The sequence below is a fragment of the Aplysia californica genome, unplaced genomic scaffold (assembly GCF_000002075.1).
Source record: "Aplysia californica isolate F4 #8 unplaced genomic scaffold, AplCal3.0 scaffold00821, whole genome shotgun sequence".
NCBI lineage: Eukaryota > Metazoa > Mollusca > Gastropoda > Aplysiida > Aplysiidae > Aplysia > Aplysia californica.
This window is the reverse complement of record NW_004798091.1, coordinates 1-17,295: the sequence shown is the minus strand read 5'-3', so window position 1 is coordinate 17,295 and position 17,295 is coordinate 1. Positions and strand designations below refer to the sequence as shown.

The following is a 17,295-nucleotide window of genomic DNA, read 5'->3' as shown; positions in this document are numbered from 1 at the left end:
GGGGAGATTAACTACCGTCATCCGTTACTCACAGGCGACTTGGCCATACTCTGTGGTTCCAAGAGTTGATCTTTCATACGTCACAATCATGTTTGTATTACTTTCCGAGGGACCGCAGTCAATGGCTGAGGATGGATGGAGAAGGGAGACAAGGCTATCACTGTTTTACAATTATACCGTACTGAATGGTTAACGGGTGTAAGAAATGCTTCACAACTCAAGGTTTTTCCAATGAAGTGTTTGTAATATCAAGTAACACATTAATTCTTAAAAAGACATCTGTTATTTTGCATGAGCTTAGTACAGTTTTCAGCCGTATAATTACTAGGGTCGTTCAAAAAGTTTTGCCTCCTCTCCAATAACTTCTAAACTATTCAAGATATCTTCATGAAATTTGTACACAATTGACTTTCAATATGTATAATCTCAAATCCCGACCAAAAATTATGCTATGATGTCACACCTTTATGCTATTGTTGTTTACATCATGGAAGCTAAGGTACATTGTCGCCGAGAAAATGGCGTCCAGCAAACCTATGACTGGGCGCTTAAAGCAAAGAGCTGTTATTGAGTTTCTTACTGCACGGGGAGCTGCACCCATTGATATTCATAGGCGAATGAAGCTTGTCTATGGTGAGGCATGGGTAGATGTAAGTACTGTTCGAAGATGGGCAAAGGAGTTCGCTGAAACCAGTCCAGCAGAGACGGATTTGCATGACCAAGCTTGATGAGGAAGTCCCAACTATGCCAGTGATGTTCAACACCACGAGAGAGTGGATGAAATCATCCAAGCAAACCGGCGGATCAAAGTAAGAGATGTCAGTGAAATGCTATGCGTTTCTGTAGGGAGTGCTCAGTATATTATCCATAATGTGTTTGGTTACAGGAAAGTTTGTGCACGGTGGGTTCCCCACATGGTGTCACCCGAGCTGAAATTGAACCGAAGTAAAGTTAGTGATGAACTCCTGGCTCGTTATAACGATGAAGGTGAAGCTTTCTTACGCCGTATAGTCACAGGAGAGGAGACTTGGGTACACCATATTGACCCAGAGAACAAAAGACAATGGAAAGAATACAGGCACACTGGCTCACCAAGCCCCAAGAAGTTAAAAGTTGTTTCATCTGCAAAGAAAGTTCTTATGACAGTGTTTTGGGACTGTGATGGTCTGATTCATATGGAATCTTTGGAACAGAGTTCCATTATCAACTCTGAACGATTCATTGAGATCCTGAGAAAACTTAGAGCACGGCTGTCACGAGTGCGGCTTGAAAAAAAAATGCAATTTTGCACCACGACAACGCCCGTCCACACACAAGTCGACAAACTCAAGATGCCGTGAAAAGTCTCAGATTTCAAGAGACCTTACCGCATCCATCATACTGTCCAGACCTTGCTCCATCTGACTTTTATCATTTTCTTAAGTTGAAGGAGTACCTCAAAGAAAAACTTCATGAAGATGACTATGAAATTCAAGAATATGTGTGCCGCTGGTTCAGAGGAAAACCACATGAATTTTTCGCCGACGGCATGCGACAACTTATTCGAAGTTGTCGGATCTGCATCGACAAAGAAGGCAATTGTGTTGAAAAGTAAAAGTACTGTCATGTAGCAGACATCCTAAGCTTTCATTTAGTGTATAACTTTTGTATGTAGCATCAGTAATAAAGAAATATAAAGTTGGACTGGAGGCAAAACTTTTTAAACGACCCTCGTAGTATACTACAAATATAAGTCCACATGGGGTTGAAAGGTGCCACATCGCTACCTGAGAATTGCAAAGTTCTATCTGACATTTTTGGTAGGTTTGAGTTACTAGTACCATACAGTTAGAAAGCAAATGTTCTATTTGCTCTCTCAAAATAGTAAGATTATTCGGAGAGGTTAGCAAGATATTCAAAGAATTTCATTCGAAAAACTTGACCATTATTTTTTTTATAATAGAGGGTTTTACGGCGCTCGCAACTGCGTAAGGTCATATGAGCGCCATGTTGTGAAACTCAAAGCTTTTAATTTCAAATATCTCAAAGCTAGTTTCTGAGCAGATACAACTCTGTAATTCTAGTGTCGCGACTTGTTGGTCCCACTTTCTTACTGTCCTTTTCTTTTAACTCGCCCTCTCGCTTTTCTGTTTATTAGAGTTGTTTTTCAAAACATTAAACAATCCGTATTGTATCCAAGTTTTTTTCTTTAATCATGGACACCGAGGTAGGCGCTCGTCGTCGCAAACATATGTCATGAGTTGGATTGCCCGCTTCCCCAGAATTACAAAATTATATCTGCTCAATACCTAGTTTTGAGGCAATTTGACGTCAAAATTTTGGAGTTTCACAGTATGTCAAGCTTTTTTAAAACGCAATTCTTTGAATATTATCTTGATAACGACTGTTCATTGTCTTACGATTGTGACGGAGCAGGTTTTGCTCTCTGAACTCACGGTCTTAGTAACTCAAAGCGGCCGTAAATGTCAGATAGAACTTTGTAATTCTGTGGTAACGTACTGTGTCTGTAGGTTATTTTTCTTTCATCAAGAAATAATAAGATAATAATAAGATAGCATTTGTATAGCGCAAATCCCTACTCAACAGCAATCTCTATGCGCTTCACAATCTATACTATTACCCCAGCAGACCTGAGAGCATTCTGAAACAAACTCAACTTCCAATGAAGCATACAGTGCAAGCAGCCATTTATAGGCGCGAAAACGCTAATATACTGACAATATATTTCGCTGTCTATGGCCGGGTACCCATTCCCGCCTGGGTGAAGTGAGGAAAATTCGTGTAAAGTGTCTATTCAGCATAGATGTGCTTTCATCAGAAGGAAGGCAAATGGACAGGCTTTAAGATGATATCAATAACTCCGTACACCTCAAAACTGACGAGCGCCTGATCCCACCATGTCGTGACACCTATTATTTTTAGTGCATATATTATTATTATGCTATTATTATACTACTCCACCTCTCTGCTACAACTCCGTATCTCTCTCTGCTACAACGCTGTATCTCTCCCTGCTACAACCCCGTATCTCTCTCTGCTACAACGATGTATCTCTCCCTGCTACAACCCCGTATCTCTCTCTGCTACAACCCTGTATCTCTCTCTGCTACAACCCTGTATCTCTCTCTGCTACAACCCTGTATCTCTCTCTGCTACAACCCTGTATCTCTCCCTGCTACAACCCTGTATCTCTCCCTGCTACAACCCTGTATCCCTCTCTGCTACAACGCTGTATCCCTCCCTGCTACAACCCCGTATCTCTCTCTGCTACAACACTGTATCTCTCTCTGCTACAACCCTGTATCCCTCTCTGCTACAACCCTGTATCCCTCTCTGCTACAACGCTGTATCCCTCCCTGCTACAACCCCGTATCTCTCTCTGCTACAACCCTGTATCCCTCTCTGCTGCAACCCTGTATCTCTCCCTGCTACAACCCTGTATCCCTCTCTGCTACAACGCTGTATCCCTCTCTGCTACAACCCTGTATCCCTCTCTCTGCTACAACCCTGTATCCCTCTCTGCTACAACCCTGTATCTTTCTCTGCTACAACACTGTATCCCTCTCTGCCCCGGCTCACCCAGACCTAAGCAGCACGCCTCCTAAATGATTTCAATTGTGTTGATATGCGCTCACAAGCAATCTACATCTGCAATTCATCAGTCAGATGTTACAGAAGATTTGGCCCAACATTTTGTGAGGTTTGTGTTTGTTTCTTTGTTGTAGTTGTTTTTGTTTTTTTTTGGGGGGGAGAAGTTATTTCTTCTAATTTTGCCCCCCTCCTCCCCAATTTCTTAACCCGTGGTGTTGTTTGCATGTGCTCAAGAAATATTTGATCGAAATTCCAATTCTAAGTGGGTCTTTTTCGGGAGGGGGTGGGGGGGGGGCAAGAAAAAGTACATAATATACATACAATGAACAAAAGAATGAAACGGTTTTTTTTTCTTTTCTTTCTCTAGTAGAATCTTACTTTCTTCGATTAGTATATTATAACGGCTTGCTGGCGAATTATTAGATAGATAACCTACGTTGACAATCAACGAGCGTGCTGTTCCACTGGTGGCCGAAACATTGAGCTGTCTGGGTGGTCACCCCTGGCTGGACAAAGTAGCCCCCATGACAGTCCACTGTGGCAGTCCCGTTGTTCACAGACACAGCAGCGTATTGGAAAACCAGGGTGGGGCATGTCAAAGAGCCTGGAGATAAAGAAACATTTTGGGGGTTAATAATGGCCTGTAGGACAGAGTTTTGGTTCTTAAGACGCAAGCTACGTATCCCGAGAGGCAGCTAGATAAACAAACGAAGAAGTCTTGGTTGAAGAAAATTGTAGAAGACAGCTTTTGACGAATATAAGAAAGCGACAGACCAATTTCTTCAGACAAATAATGCGGAAGGAAGCAATGGAGAATATTGTAACAAAAGGCAAGTTTGGTGGAAAGAGAGGCAGAGGTATACAGAGGGAAAAGATAATGGGCAAGATGACTACATGGCTAGGAGCAGCAAGAACAACAGACACCATGGAGGACCATGATCGCCCACGTCAGTCGGCAAGGCTCCGGATTATGATGATGAATGGCATGTAGATATAAGCTTACTTGGTTGTTTTAATGTGAATCATGTGTGCGAATGTTAGGGAGGTGCAGTGTCGTCTGACTTCTGTCGTATTACTACAGTACTACTGTTGGTGCTGCTGCTGCTGTTGCTGCTACTACTGCTCCTACTATTATTACTACTACTACTACTACTACTACTACTACTACTACTACTACTACTACTACTACCACAAAAAAAACCAATAATCATTGTAACAAGATCGCTGGTTCTTACGTATACACACGTCAGGCCACGGAGATATTCTTCTTCAGCTATAGATCCTCTTGTACGAATTTTTACAGTCCACACACACTAACCACCGGCCGGTGTCTAACCAGACTAACCACAACCGTCTCACGCTAGCAACACAGTTCACTCATATGCAATTCCGCTTCTCGACGGGAGTGCATTCTCGCTCACACTTTTGCTGCACACCACACACATGACAACTTAATACGCACGTTTCCGACTCGTCCAAAAACAACCTACACGCCCCCCCCCCCCCTAATCTGCAGATAAAAATTATCATTCAAAAAACGAGTAAGTACGTTGGAGAATGTCAAAACTCAAAGCAAACGTTGCGACAACAACTCCAGAACATTTATACACACCTCCACCCCCACTTCTCTTCGTTTGTCAATTCGGCTCTACATTTCGTAATCCTGTGTCCATGCAGGACTACGCCGCTCCCGTCGAGGAAAGCGATGCTCGGCTTGCCTTTCCACCAATACAGACTTCACGTTCAATATGTGGCGAGCTAGGCGATCATAAATCATAAATTATATGACCGTCTAGGTGGCGAGGCATTCCATTCACCATGATGTTATTGCTGGTGTTTACCTTAGTGATCTGCCCTCTGCTCCACTGTTCTGTGCATTTCGCTGACGGCAGTTTCACCCATACCTCATCTCCGAACCTCACAACAGCCTGCCCTTCTTGTTTCTCACCCCACCAAGGCTTCTCGTTCGGGTTTCTCCACTTGTAGCAGTGCACTGACATGTGTGGTACAGTGGCAAACCCGTTGGCCATTCCTGGGTGAGATATTGTACCAAAACACTGCCTCTGCTGGCGTAATCTGTCCCCTCTCTGACATAGCTTTTAATGTGCGGTGATGTCTCTCGACGATTCCATTCCCATTCACCCTGTATGCAGCTCGATAGAACGGAGCTATATCCCATTTCTTTAACAATTCATCCATTACCATTGCATAGTCCATCAAGATTTCTTCGACTGGGCCCCGTTCAAAGAAAACCTGTTCCAATTCTTTCCCTACAGCGAGTGACCCTTCAGTTGTCATCTTTATCCAAATTGCAAACCTTCCAGGACCACAATCGATCATTGATAGGTAGGCCAGACCCCTGTAATGAGTGACGTCGATGGCCAGTCTCACCCGATCTTTTTCCACGCCAAGATCACCAGCTTCATGAATGCTGCTGGCAGGGTCGATCGACTGGCATCGTTCACATTCTCTCACCACCTTCCTGACTTCGGCTTTCCTTACCTCTGGATTCACTTGTCTTGCTAAGTACAACGATTGTTCAACCCCAAAATGATGTTGATTGTGTAAATCCCTCAAGTCAAAACCAGCGGCAGCAAATTCGACCGTCTTTTCCGGCAACTCATTCATTTTAAAACCACTCTTTCTTAACCCTTGTCAGTTCGTTAGCTTCGTTGGCACTCGACATTACACAGACGACCTCTATTCTCAGTTTCAGCACCTCCAACAAAGTCTTCAAGACACCCAATTGTCTTTTCACCCAAACTTCTGCTGCACCCTTGGTTCTTACTCTCTTATCTTCCGACGTCGTCGACTTGATCCATCCACACACTGTGAAATGGTGAAATTGTATAGGTTTAACGCCCCACACTGTAGCTGAGTCTGTCTCGATGGTCATGTCTTTCAACCCCCATTGCACGCCCATATTAACACCTTTCAGTGTTGCCTACAACTCCGCCACGTTGATGTGGTTGAAATCATCGCGTTTACGCAACCCATCTGCGTCTTCTACAATCACCCCTCCTATCTCCACAATCGCACATAGGGCCATATCACTCGCATCGCCCCAGATTTTGCCCTTGGTCTCCTTCGGCACCTTCCATTTGCCTTTGACAGGATCTTCTCAATGCATCCGGTCAAGTACCTCTTTTAGCATCATGCATGCTGTCTCTCCCGCAAAATCATCCCATCGGTAGCCATCCGTTCGACGTTTAATATAGCTACACGCAACACGCAGCTATCCAACCACAGGATAATGTCCAACTAATTTTCCAGACAAAGAGAACACTTCTCTCTTCGTCATTCGTTCTCTCAGCTGATCTGGTGTAGGAATGTTATTCGACCTTGAAAACATCAACTCCCCGCTTTGACTGCGACTAAGCTTGAGTCCTAACACCGTTGCTTCATCCAGTTTCTCTGGTTGTTTCGTCACAAGCCCAAACTGTCCCAAATGAGCAATAATCTTGAGTTAAGATTAAACGAAGCCGAGAAAAGAACCTTAATTAACCCTTTAAGGGAGTTGCAGGCACATCTCCGATCAGCAGGAGACCAAATTCTATTCGACACGTATCGTGTCAAACCCATATACGACTCGCAAAGTAAGAACAAAAATGTCCAAGCTGTTGCCCACCTCTTAAACTTTCTGATAAAGAAAACTGAATTTTAAAAAAGGATTGCCAATAACGAAGTCATGATTTTTTGTTTGTCGAACAAACAAAACAAACAAAAACCCACCAAAAGAAACAAAACAAACAAAAACAAAACAAAACAACAACAAACATACAAAAAAAAACAACTAGCGCACCTTCATCTTCCGGCGTCGATTCGCCAGAATGTGCGTCCTCAGTGAGTCCCCCCCCCCCCCCCCCCACACCCAATTAACGCATATGGCCAAATTGTGATACTCATCTGCGATTGGAACAGATGTTTGTCATTATATCCAAAGAACCGTGAATGAGTCTTACTAATATTCTTACTTGTATGGATTGTTGTAAAACGTTGTTTTTTTTCAAAAGATGCAGAGAAGGGTTAACCAGCTGCAGAGACCCCCCCCCCCCCTTTTTCTCCTTTGCACCTGTGTAAAACGAACAGTCAATTAATTGTTTGATGATCGTGCGTTCATTCCAGGTCTATGCTTTGGTAGTGCCTAGTAGTTCCTTAGTACCTTTTTTTCTTTTTTCATAAATGTTTGTCATCAGAATACCCTTGTGTGGTTTTTTTTTAAATGTGTAATGATGTTTATTTCTCCTATCGGGAATGTAAGGTTAATTCAGAGCTCATTTCTCTAAAACGACCTTATTGTGTTATAACAGGCATTGATAAACTCCTACCATAAAAGTGTACTATACACAGAGCACACTTTTTCAAAAAGTCACAGACTCGATGTTATTGAATTAATGCCTTTGGCAGGAGCAGTTGTTGAACAACTCTACACCAACATCTGGCTCACAAAACTTGTTCAGACAACTGTGACAAAACCAATTTCTATCAGTGTTCCCCAAAATGCAATTCTGATCATTTTTCATAGTGGTGATCATGTGGGTATAATGTATATTATTCTACACGTATAGTATCTATTGAATTTGGAAGTGGGGGGTTCGACAATAAAAAAAAAATGCACATAATATGTCTTGCCCGGTATTTTACACCCAACAAGTGACGCCCTGGGCTTTCTCCTGACTCAGTATAGTTCCCACGGTCAGAAAATAAGAACTCACCATCACCACCACAACCACCACAACCACCACAACCACCAGCACCATCAACAGCAGCAGCAACAACAACAGCACCACGCAAACACCCTACAGCGTTCACGCTCTGTTTCACGCACAGACCAGACATAACAAAACAAAAATGATGACGTAGTCTTCTCTCAGATGTATGGAGGACCCAGCAACAAAACTTGTCTCGCGCGGACAGCTAATACAGACAAGTACGTCCGTACTTAAAGGTTTGACGTCCCTAACAACACTTTTGGACAGGTAGGAGTATGTTGTAAGTTGTAGGAGTCACAGACGTGGGAAGGGGGACAGGCGGAACAGTGGTTGACACAGCTACACTCTTATGTTCAATTTCAGGATTCCCCGAGGAGGTTGTTTTGACGGAGCAGAACGCCCTTGCTAATTATGGAAATTAAGCAGTCATTTTTTAAATTGCTTTGCTTCTTTTCTGGTTTCTTTCTGTACTCTACCTTAAAAAATAATGTACATTCAGACAAACGATAGTCTCTCCTCCGTAATGCTCTATTACGTGACAATGGTACTATGACGCCGACAAAAAGCGTTACTAAATGTGAACGCAGAGAGTCCAGCGAAGCTTTATCTTTTTATAAAACAGCTTCAAAAGTCTGGCATTTTTTCCAGTGGATTTTGTTTTCTGATTTATATGCAATGAAAGGTTTCATTGTTTTACATGACTTGGTCAAGTGTACCTGACACGCTGTTGGATGTCCACACATAAGGATTCTGAAATAAGTGTAATCTTTGAACCGGCGTCGGTGCTGTAGTGGCAAGATTCCTCGACATTGTTCCACGTACAAAACTTTACTTCTTTCGAACATTTAAGAAATCATTTGAAAAAGACAAACAAACAACCGTATCCGTCTTTCTGTGAAGGTGCTGTATACAGTGTACCTCTGATGTTCCTGTCCAATAAAAGGCAGAGGGACTCCTCCAATGCCTGAATGAAACAGTTACAGCAAGCCAGCATCTTCGGCCCCTTCACCGGTGTCTGATGGAGAGGTTAGAATCTATGCCGTCGTACGCAGTTAGCGTGAGTTCGATTCGGTTCCTGAGTGGGTAATGATACTATTTTGTCTCTGTGCTGAGATACTGCATCTCATACAGCCTGGGCTCGTTCACATAGTTACGGTCAGAGCTAACAACGCCTTGACCTAAGCCAGTGGGGCGGGGGTTCGTTAAAAAAAAACATTCGTTTTTTTGGTGTGTTTTTGGGGGGGGGGGGGGGGGGGAGTTTTTGTGCTCCCCATTGTCTCGATCTAATATCATCCAAAGCAGAAAAGAAAAATACTCTTTTTTTCTTCTCTCTCTCTCTTTCTTTCATTTTATCTATTTATTGCAGTCCCCCTGCCTTTCTCCTTACCTGTGGTAGGTGGAGGGGGGAGGGTGTTTGTTGTTGCTGTTGTTTTTTTGGGGGAGGGCATAAAACATTTACAGAATTTGTTTTATCACCGTCTGCATTATGCCTCATTCTGTGCTGTGACTCGCTGTAGAATTATTCTGTCGCCCGGACAACAAGTGTTTGGGGGGGGGGTGGAGGGAGGAAGGGGAGGGGGACGAGTGGAGAAGGAAACCGCGACAGTTGTTGGAGACCACTTTCCGCTAACTCTCGATTGAGCGCCCGAGGCATTTATAACACAAACTGAGGCTGCGACACGCGCGCGCTCATGGAAATCAGAGCACGACACGAGACGAACGTAGAAAAGCTCCCCAGAGAATGGGACGACATATGTGTCACTACACGGTGGAATCAGGTGCTCGTCAATTTTTGAGCACATGGAGTAATTGGTATCGTCTTAAAGCCGTTTCATTTGCCTTGCATTTGATTTTTAAAAATACCAGTTTATCTGAAATAGAAGTTTGGATATTTGCCATTGAAGGAGGTGGGGGTCGCTTGGTGTCGAAAGTAGAAATTTTCAATTTTTGTTGTTATTTAGATTAACGTTTTTCAAAATAAATCCACACAGATGTGTGCTTTTGTTAAGACATAAAACTTTTTGAGACAAAAAATAAAATTTGAAAAAAAATAGCATACTGCAAGAAAAATGTCGGTATCTCTTATTTCAATATTTTGACGAGCGCCTGATTTCATCACAACAGCTCACATATATTGCCATAATGTGGGTTTTTGTATACGCATACATCACCATAAAAAATACAGCACCGCCAAAACGAGAACAAAGGCGAAATAAATAGCGTCATCGAGAAATCTTGCTCCGGAATTAGCATGTTATGTCAACGTGAAATGAAATCTAATCTGAAACAAGAGCAAAATAGGGCCATGATACCTCTTCAAACTTCTTCTTCTTTTTCTTTTCTTTTTCATCCTCTGCTGCCGTTAAGCGTCGAAGGGGAGATGCAGTTTTCATTGTAGGCCAGCTCCGCAGCTCTTTCAGTACCTCTCCAAGCACAGCCACGGGAATCGAAACTACTCTTAGACGTGACAACGGTCAGTTGTGCAGGAAGAAAAGCTTGACACACAGAGATAAAAGCAAGTGAAGTGTGGTTGTTGACGCTCTTCAAAACATCCCAAACCCATCTGTTTTAGTTTTAGTAGAATTATTACGGCGCTCGCAACTGCATAAGGTCATATGAGCGCCAAGGGGTGGATGTCAACAGAGAAGTCCATACAGGGAATCAGGCTTACTCTGCCTCCTCCATAGCTTCAACAGCATAAAATCTGCTTCGACTATCAAGGCACCCCGGAAATAGTGGGTCTCAAGAGTGTGTCAAACATACAAAAGAATTAGAGGCAAAATAACGATACTAAGGATAGGAAAGAAAAAGCAACAGTTTCCGGTTGCAGTTCAGACACAGTTATAACCATGATGTCGTTGAATCAACGCATTTTCAATTCTACTGTGCATAAGAACATGTAAATGTCCCCCCTTTGGGAATGGCCTATAGACACTTCAGTCAGTAACACCGCCCCGGCGAGTATTAAACACAATCTGTGAGGTTTCACATTTCTAGTAGTGTTTCTCGGGCGGGCTGTAGGAGAACAGATCTGTGAGACAAAGTGCTGAACGTTCGACATAATCTGTACGGAGAAAAGATGATACACGCATTCTTGATACAGTGTTGCATTATAATAATTATCAACGGCACCCCGCAAGCCGGAGGCTTGTAGCTTACAATGACAGGAACGCCCAAAGGTTAGATACCTTTACCCTTTTGGAGTCACGAAAAGTATAGAAACAATTATATTAATCCCCAATCCCCCTTTCCTAATTTTAAAAAATCATCAGGTGTATCTCTACGGAGAGTGAAAACTTCCGATGGGAGCACCAGGTCAAGTAAGTAAAATAGATTACTAACGGGGTCTGTGGGGGGCGGGGGCTGGGCTGGGACAAGCTTTTCATAATTAAAATTTACCAGCTGATCAGCATCACCCTCCAGCCACTTAAGGCAACAACAATAACAGTCCTCATTCATCAGATATTCCATCTAAACCAAACCAAAGCCACGATGGTATGATAGCGAGAGAAACCCACAACAAAGGGACGAGCGAAAGAATTCCCCAAAAATGAGATACTAATTATGTCAATACAAACCCAGCTCCGCCTTCTTCCAACAAAACAAGATTCTTCAAAGTATTAATACAGCCCCCCCCCCCCCCCCCCCCCAATTTCCTTTCGGTATGTCAAACCAACGTCATTGATTTCCACTTCTCGATTCTACCACTTCCTGAATACTAACGTCGGGCATTAAGAGTTAGAGAACCTGAAAACCATTCGTTAATGCATCACTACTTTTCTCACTTTAGCAATGTGTTCGTAGCACAGTCACTGGCACAAGGTTACACAAAACTGATTTTGTTGAACTTGTAGTCATGTTAATAATACCTTGAGGCAACCTGCAACCAAAAAAATAAATAAATAAACGACTATTTTTTTTCTTATGTTTTGAAAATAGATAAATATATAAATAAATAAATAAATAAATAAATAAATACATAAATAAATAAATAAAAAGTCAAAATAGAGATAAAAGTATGTTTCAGCTCTCGATTTGGAAAGCTTGACCATCCATGGTCCCCACTCCCTGCGGAATCACTTATGGGTCACCCCCCCCCCCCACCCGGGGCAGTGCCACTGACTGTAGTGTCTTTAGGCCATTCCCAAATGGGGGACATTTCCGTTCAGGCATAGCAGGTGTTTTTCAGGCCAGGCATGCCAGCGAGGCCAAGATGGGAGATTGTGTTTTCAGAGGTCAAGTTGTTGATGAAGGAAATAGAAGATTACAAAGATTTCAACATGTGAGCAACACCCAATACTTGTTAGCGAAACAAACACAAAAAAGAAAGAAAAGAAAGAAGAGAAAAGAAAATATAAAAAAAGAGAAAGTTAAAGCCAAAAATATTTTAGCAATTTTCTGTAGTCAGTAGGGTCTCCTCCTCACCCAAGCCCAACACATTACTGAATACTTGCAATCATGTTCCTCGACTCTAGGCGAGCAAATTGACATAATAGACAGAAGTTAACTGACCCTGCAAACATATTTCGCATTATAGACAGTCCACCTAAGTGCAGTCCAAATATTTAAAATATTACCTGTAGATTTTGTCATTTCGACATTTTTGTGTGAATCGATCTATTTATTCAAGACATGACGAAATTTCTCAGAGCATTACAGAGTACATTTCATGTGAGACGTTGACCACTAGGCACTGTTTGCTTATTTGTGTCAATCATTTCCAAACAAACTGATCATTAAAAGACTAAACGATACTCTGTGATTAAGCTGTAGCGACTGTGCTTCACTGCGCCTTGCCAAGAAAAACAATAAAACAATCTGCGAAGTCAGCAGAGGGTAGAAAAAAAAAGATGTATGTGGAACGAGAAATACGTCACGCTTTGTACGTGTGTCTACCCGGGCTAGCCTGCCTCAAATATACAAAGCATGGTGGTGAAATCAGGTGCTCGTCAAAATAATGAAATTGAAGATATCGGCATATTTCTGCAGCCTTAGCTTTTTTAAAATCGATTTTTGGCTCAAAGCCTTTTATGTCCATTTAACATCGTGAGAAATTTTCTTGAAAAATTGTTTTTAAAACATAGATAAAAGGCACAACAATGTACATTTTCAGTGTACAATGACTCTCAAACTCTGTTAGTCACCAAATTTTGGCGGTCATTTTCTCGCCACCTTTATCCCTAAAACCAATGAACCCTCACCTTCTTCAATCGCAAGTATGTCGAATTCAATTCATGGTAATATATGGATGGGGTTTTTTTTCATCAAAAGCAAGACATATGAACAGACTTTGAGATGATACCAATAACACCATATGCCCCAGAATTGACTAGCATCTGATTCCACTGCGTCGTGACACATAATATCTGTTTATTGGCTTCAGTTCTTTCCAGACAAACTTATCGTTAAAAGACTAAACGTTCCCGTGTGATTACGTTGTACAAATTAAATTGTACTTTTTTGCGCGCATCCTGCAGTGAAAAACAATCTGCGAGGTGAGCAGAGGGTAACAAAAGAGGCGTGTAGAACGAACAATACGTCATTCTTTACGAATGTTTGGTACACCCGAGCTACACCGGGTATTGGCTGTACCGTGAGAGGAGGCTTGTGATGGAGAGAAGAGGATCGAGACGGAGAACAAGCGCACTTGGGCCTGACTATGGCATATAGCCTAGTCCGTTTGTGATTGGTGAATACGTGTGAGCGAGGGAACGGGACTGGGAGGAAAGGTATAACATTGTGTGTTTGTGAGTGAGTGTGATTGTGTTTGTGTGTATGTGTGTGTGTATGTGTGTGTGTGAGTTTGTGTGTGTGTGTGTGTGTGCGTGTGTGTGTGTGTTTGTGTTTATGATTGACTGTTTGTGCGTTTGGGTGAGGAGTTGATTCCAGTAGCAGCCGGGGGTGTAAAAAAAAAAATGGGGCTGGTACGGCGGAAGCGAAAAATTAGAAGTGCTTTCACGGCGCCATTGAGAAAATAGCGGGAAAGAGAGGGTGAGTCGGGGTGGTTAGGAGTGGGCAGGGGTAGTCAAGGGTGGGTGGGATAGCTGAGGTTGTAACTGAACAAATACCTTTTAGTGACCGATGGCTTAGATCAAGCCGCTAGCTCTTTTATCTTACAGACGTACTTGCAGGACGTGCGAGTCCGTACTCACAGTTTGCTTAACCTTCTGGCGCTGTTCCCCTTACCTATGTGTCAAAAGGCCAACTCGCTACACTGGTTTTGTTCTAGTCCAGCAAAGCATGTTTATTCTGCGTCGTTTAATGTTGTTTGGGCGGGGTAAAGAGTTGTTTCATGTCCTTGCATACGAGTACAACCAGTTGTGAAACTATAGTGTACTAGAGAGAGAGAGAGAGAGAGAGAGAGAGAGAGAGAGAGAGAGAGAGAGAGAGAGTGAGAGAGAGACAGATAGAGAGAGAGAGTGAGAGAGAAACAGAGAGAGAGACAGAGAGAGAGTGAGAGAGGCAGAGAGAGAAGAAGATTGAGAGAGGCAGAGAGAGAAGAAGATTGAGAGAGATAGAGACAGAGAGAGAGAGAGAGAGAGAGAGAGAGAGACAGAGAGAGAGAGAGAGCGTGTATGTGTGAGAGGGACAGAGGGGGGGGGGGGTCAGGATGGGGTCGAGCAAACAAAGTCATACCTTTAATCAAGCTGAAAGTTTATTGCATTGGTCATTCAGTTTGGTGTTGATTTTAAGCAAACGGGGTCCACTCGCTCAAGGATCTAGTTCAGAGAGAAGGTGGTAATAGTAGTGATATTATAATATCATAATGCGTGACATGGAGAACCAAATGTTGATGAAATCTAGAGCAGGGCAACACCTTTTTCAGGGAACCCAATGACATTTTCATCATGCCTTATAAGAGTTTGTGAAGACTCGTGGTTAATTCAGGCCCAACACCTTTTGTATCCATTAAAACACATTTCTGTGTGAGTTTTACTTGTTTAAGAAAAGAAAGAAAGAAAAAAAGGAAACACTAATGACCTTCTGCGTGATCTGATACCTTTGGGGAGGGGGGAGGGGAATATTTTTCCCCATAAACTTCTGAGGTGTCACAGCTACGTCCTTCCTGTTGCACACATATGGGAGTTCGATTCCAGCATGGGGAAGTAATTCTATTAAGAACCTCAGTCTGCCTTCTTAAGGCATCACAGAAAGTTAATGGGGAGGTCTATGAAAGGGAACAATATCAACCCCCCCCCCCCCAGTCATCTTAATATTTTATTTATCGAGGAGTGCGGCATTAAAAATCACATGAAGGCCCAAATGACGTTGTGTTAATCCCACGTGTGTTTGATGCCTAAAGATTTTGCTCTGATAAAAGAATAGAGAGTTTGTAAAGAGCTGTTCATTCCGATTTCTGAAAAGAAAGATGAAAAACTAACACAAAACCAACAAATCATTTTTTCATCCAATTTGACATGGGTCGATACTTTCATCGAGGAATGGATTGAATGCCCTTAATGTATGATTGTTGTTATTGTTGCACTGAAATCTGATAAGGTGCCAGCGACCCCTGAGCTTTGTGATTATTGAGTTAAGCACATGCAGCAAACGCTGTACAACTAGTTAACTGACTACAGCACTGTATCGTTATCGGGCGCTGGAGAGTCGAAAGGATGGGGATGGGGTGGATGTAGCATGATACAGAAGTGATGTCATGATAAATGTTTGAAAAAAGGAGCAAACCCAGCCACAGCACCCACCAACTATCTACATTTTAGAACCTTTCTCTGATAGGACCAGGCCTTTTTGTTATGGCAATCCTATTTGATTCAAAGGTAATACGAGTATTGATGAAAGAGAAAACTGCCAGTAAGTTCGTTTTCATAATTGTTTGCTGGTTTGATCGTTTATTTGTTTGTTGGTTTGTAGATGTTTGCTGTTGTAATATTTTTTAAAATTTCAATTTTTTGAGTGGAGGAGGGGGTTGTTTTTTGTGGGTTTTGTTTTGGTAAAAAGGGCAAGAGAAAAAAAGGGGTTGGGGGTTTGTTTCCTAGTCAAGTGGATTCAACAAGAAGGATGTCTGACAAAAGGTTTTCCTTCATCACAGACACCCTCATGGTTCTTTGTATCTTACTAGTGCACCATTGGCTTTTTCTATGCTCACTGGACAGGACGATTGTGTAGAAGGTGGTGGAAGGGGGAGGGGAAGAAAAATAAAAACAAAACTCACTAAACCATTTCACGAGCTCACGAGCAGGATGAATGGACAATACTCCCTGGTTCAGAAAAGATTGATTTTTCCATCGGAGTCGGAGTACCCTTGACAGTGGAAAATCCGGGAAAATGAATCACACGTTACTCACGCATGCTAATGCAGCTATTGTTTCCCCTCAAAAGACACCGGAAGTTGGTGATCATAGCCGATAATATCCAGAGAAAAACACTCGTTCCATGTCCAAAAAAAAGTGCGCAGAAGCTGGCATGCGACACAAAAATGAACAAAAATCTTACAATAAAACCTGGTGTGCAAGGCTCTACCTTAGCGATATCACACGTTCCATCAGACACCTATTAAACACAGGCGAGAAGTGCCTGATTTTTGCCAATTTGGACAGCACCATTGTATGGGCCCAGATTTAACACAAAATCGTTTTTGTTTGTTTTTCTCTGTGTCCTATAGATAGATAGATAGATAGATAGATAGATAGATAGATAGATAGATAGATAGACAGAGAAATAGAGATAGAGAGATAGAGATGGAGAAATAGAGATCGAGAGATAAAGGTCGAGAGAGCGGCAGACAAACAATGGGTATAGGGGAAAAGGAGGGGGGGGGGTGATAATGCAATGAAAATGTGATGGGATATTTGAAGACCACGTTTTTATTTTACAAGATACACAACAAGAGGGAGCTCAATACATCTGGATAGCGATAAAAAGGAAACGGAAATATGAGAGTGACGTCACAGCTTCTGAAACAACGAGTCTTCTTTGGGTTGAATCTAAATAGCAGGGTAGACTTTGTAGTCACTGAACTTTGTAGTCACTG

At 42.4% G+C, this 17,295-nt stretch overlaps 1 protein-coding gene across 1 annotated transcript in view; it reads right to left on the bottom strand.

Moving 5' to 3' along the window:
• The window catches only part of LOC101848151, a gene marked incomplete in the record, with an annotated part of 62,163 nt that extends 55,944 nt beyond the window's left edge, over positions 1–6,219 (bottom strand). Inside the window, 3 exon segments of the mRNA XM_035972739.1 lie at positions 33–125; positions 4,028–4,195; positions 5,601–6,219. Of these exon segments, the coding sequence (XP_035828632.1) occupies positions 33–125; positions 4,028–4,195; positions 5,601–6,219 (880 nt within the window).
• Positions 6,220–17,295: the final 11,076 nt, after the last annotated feature.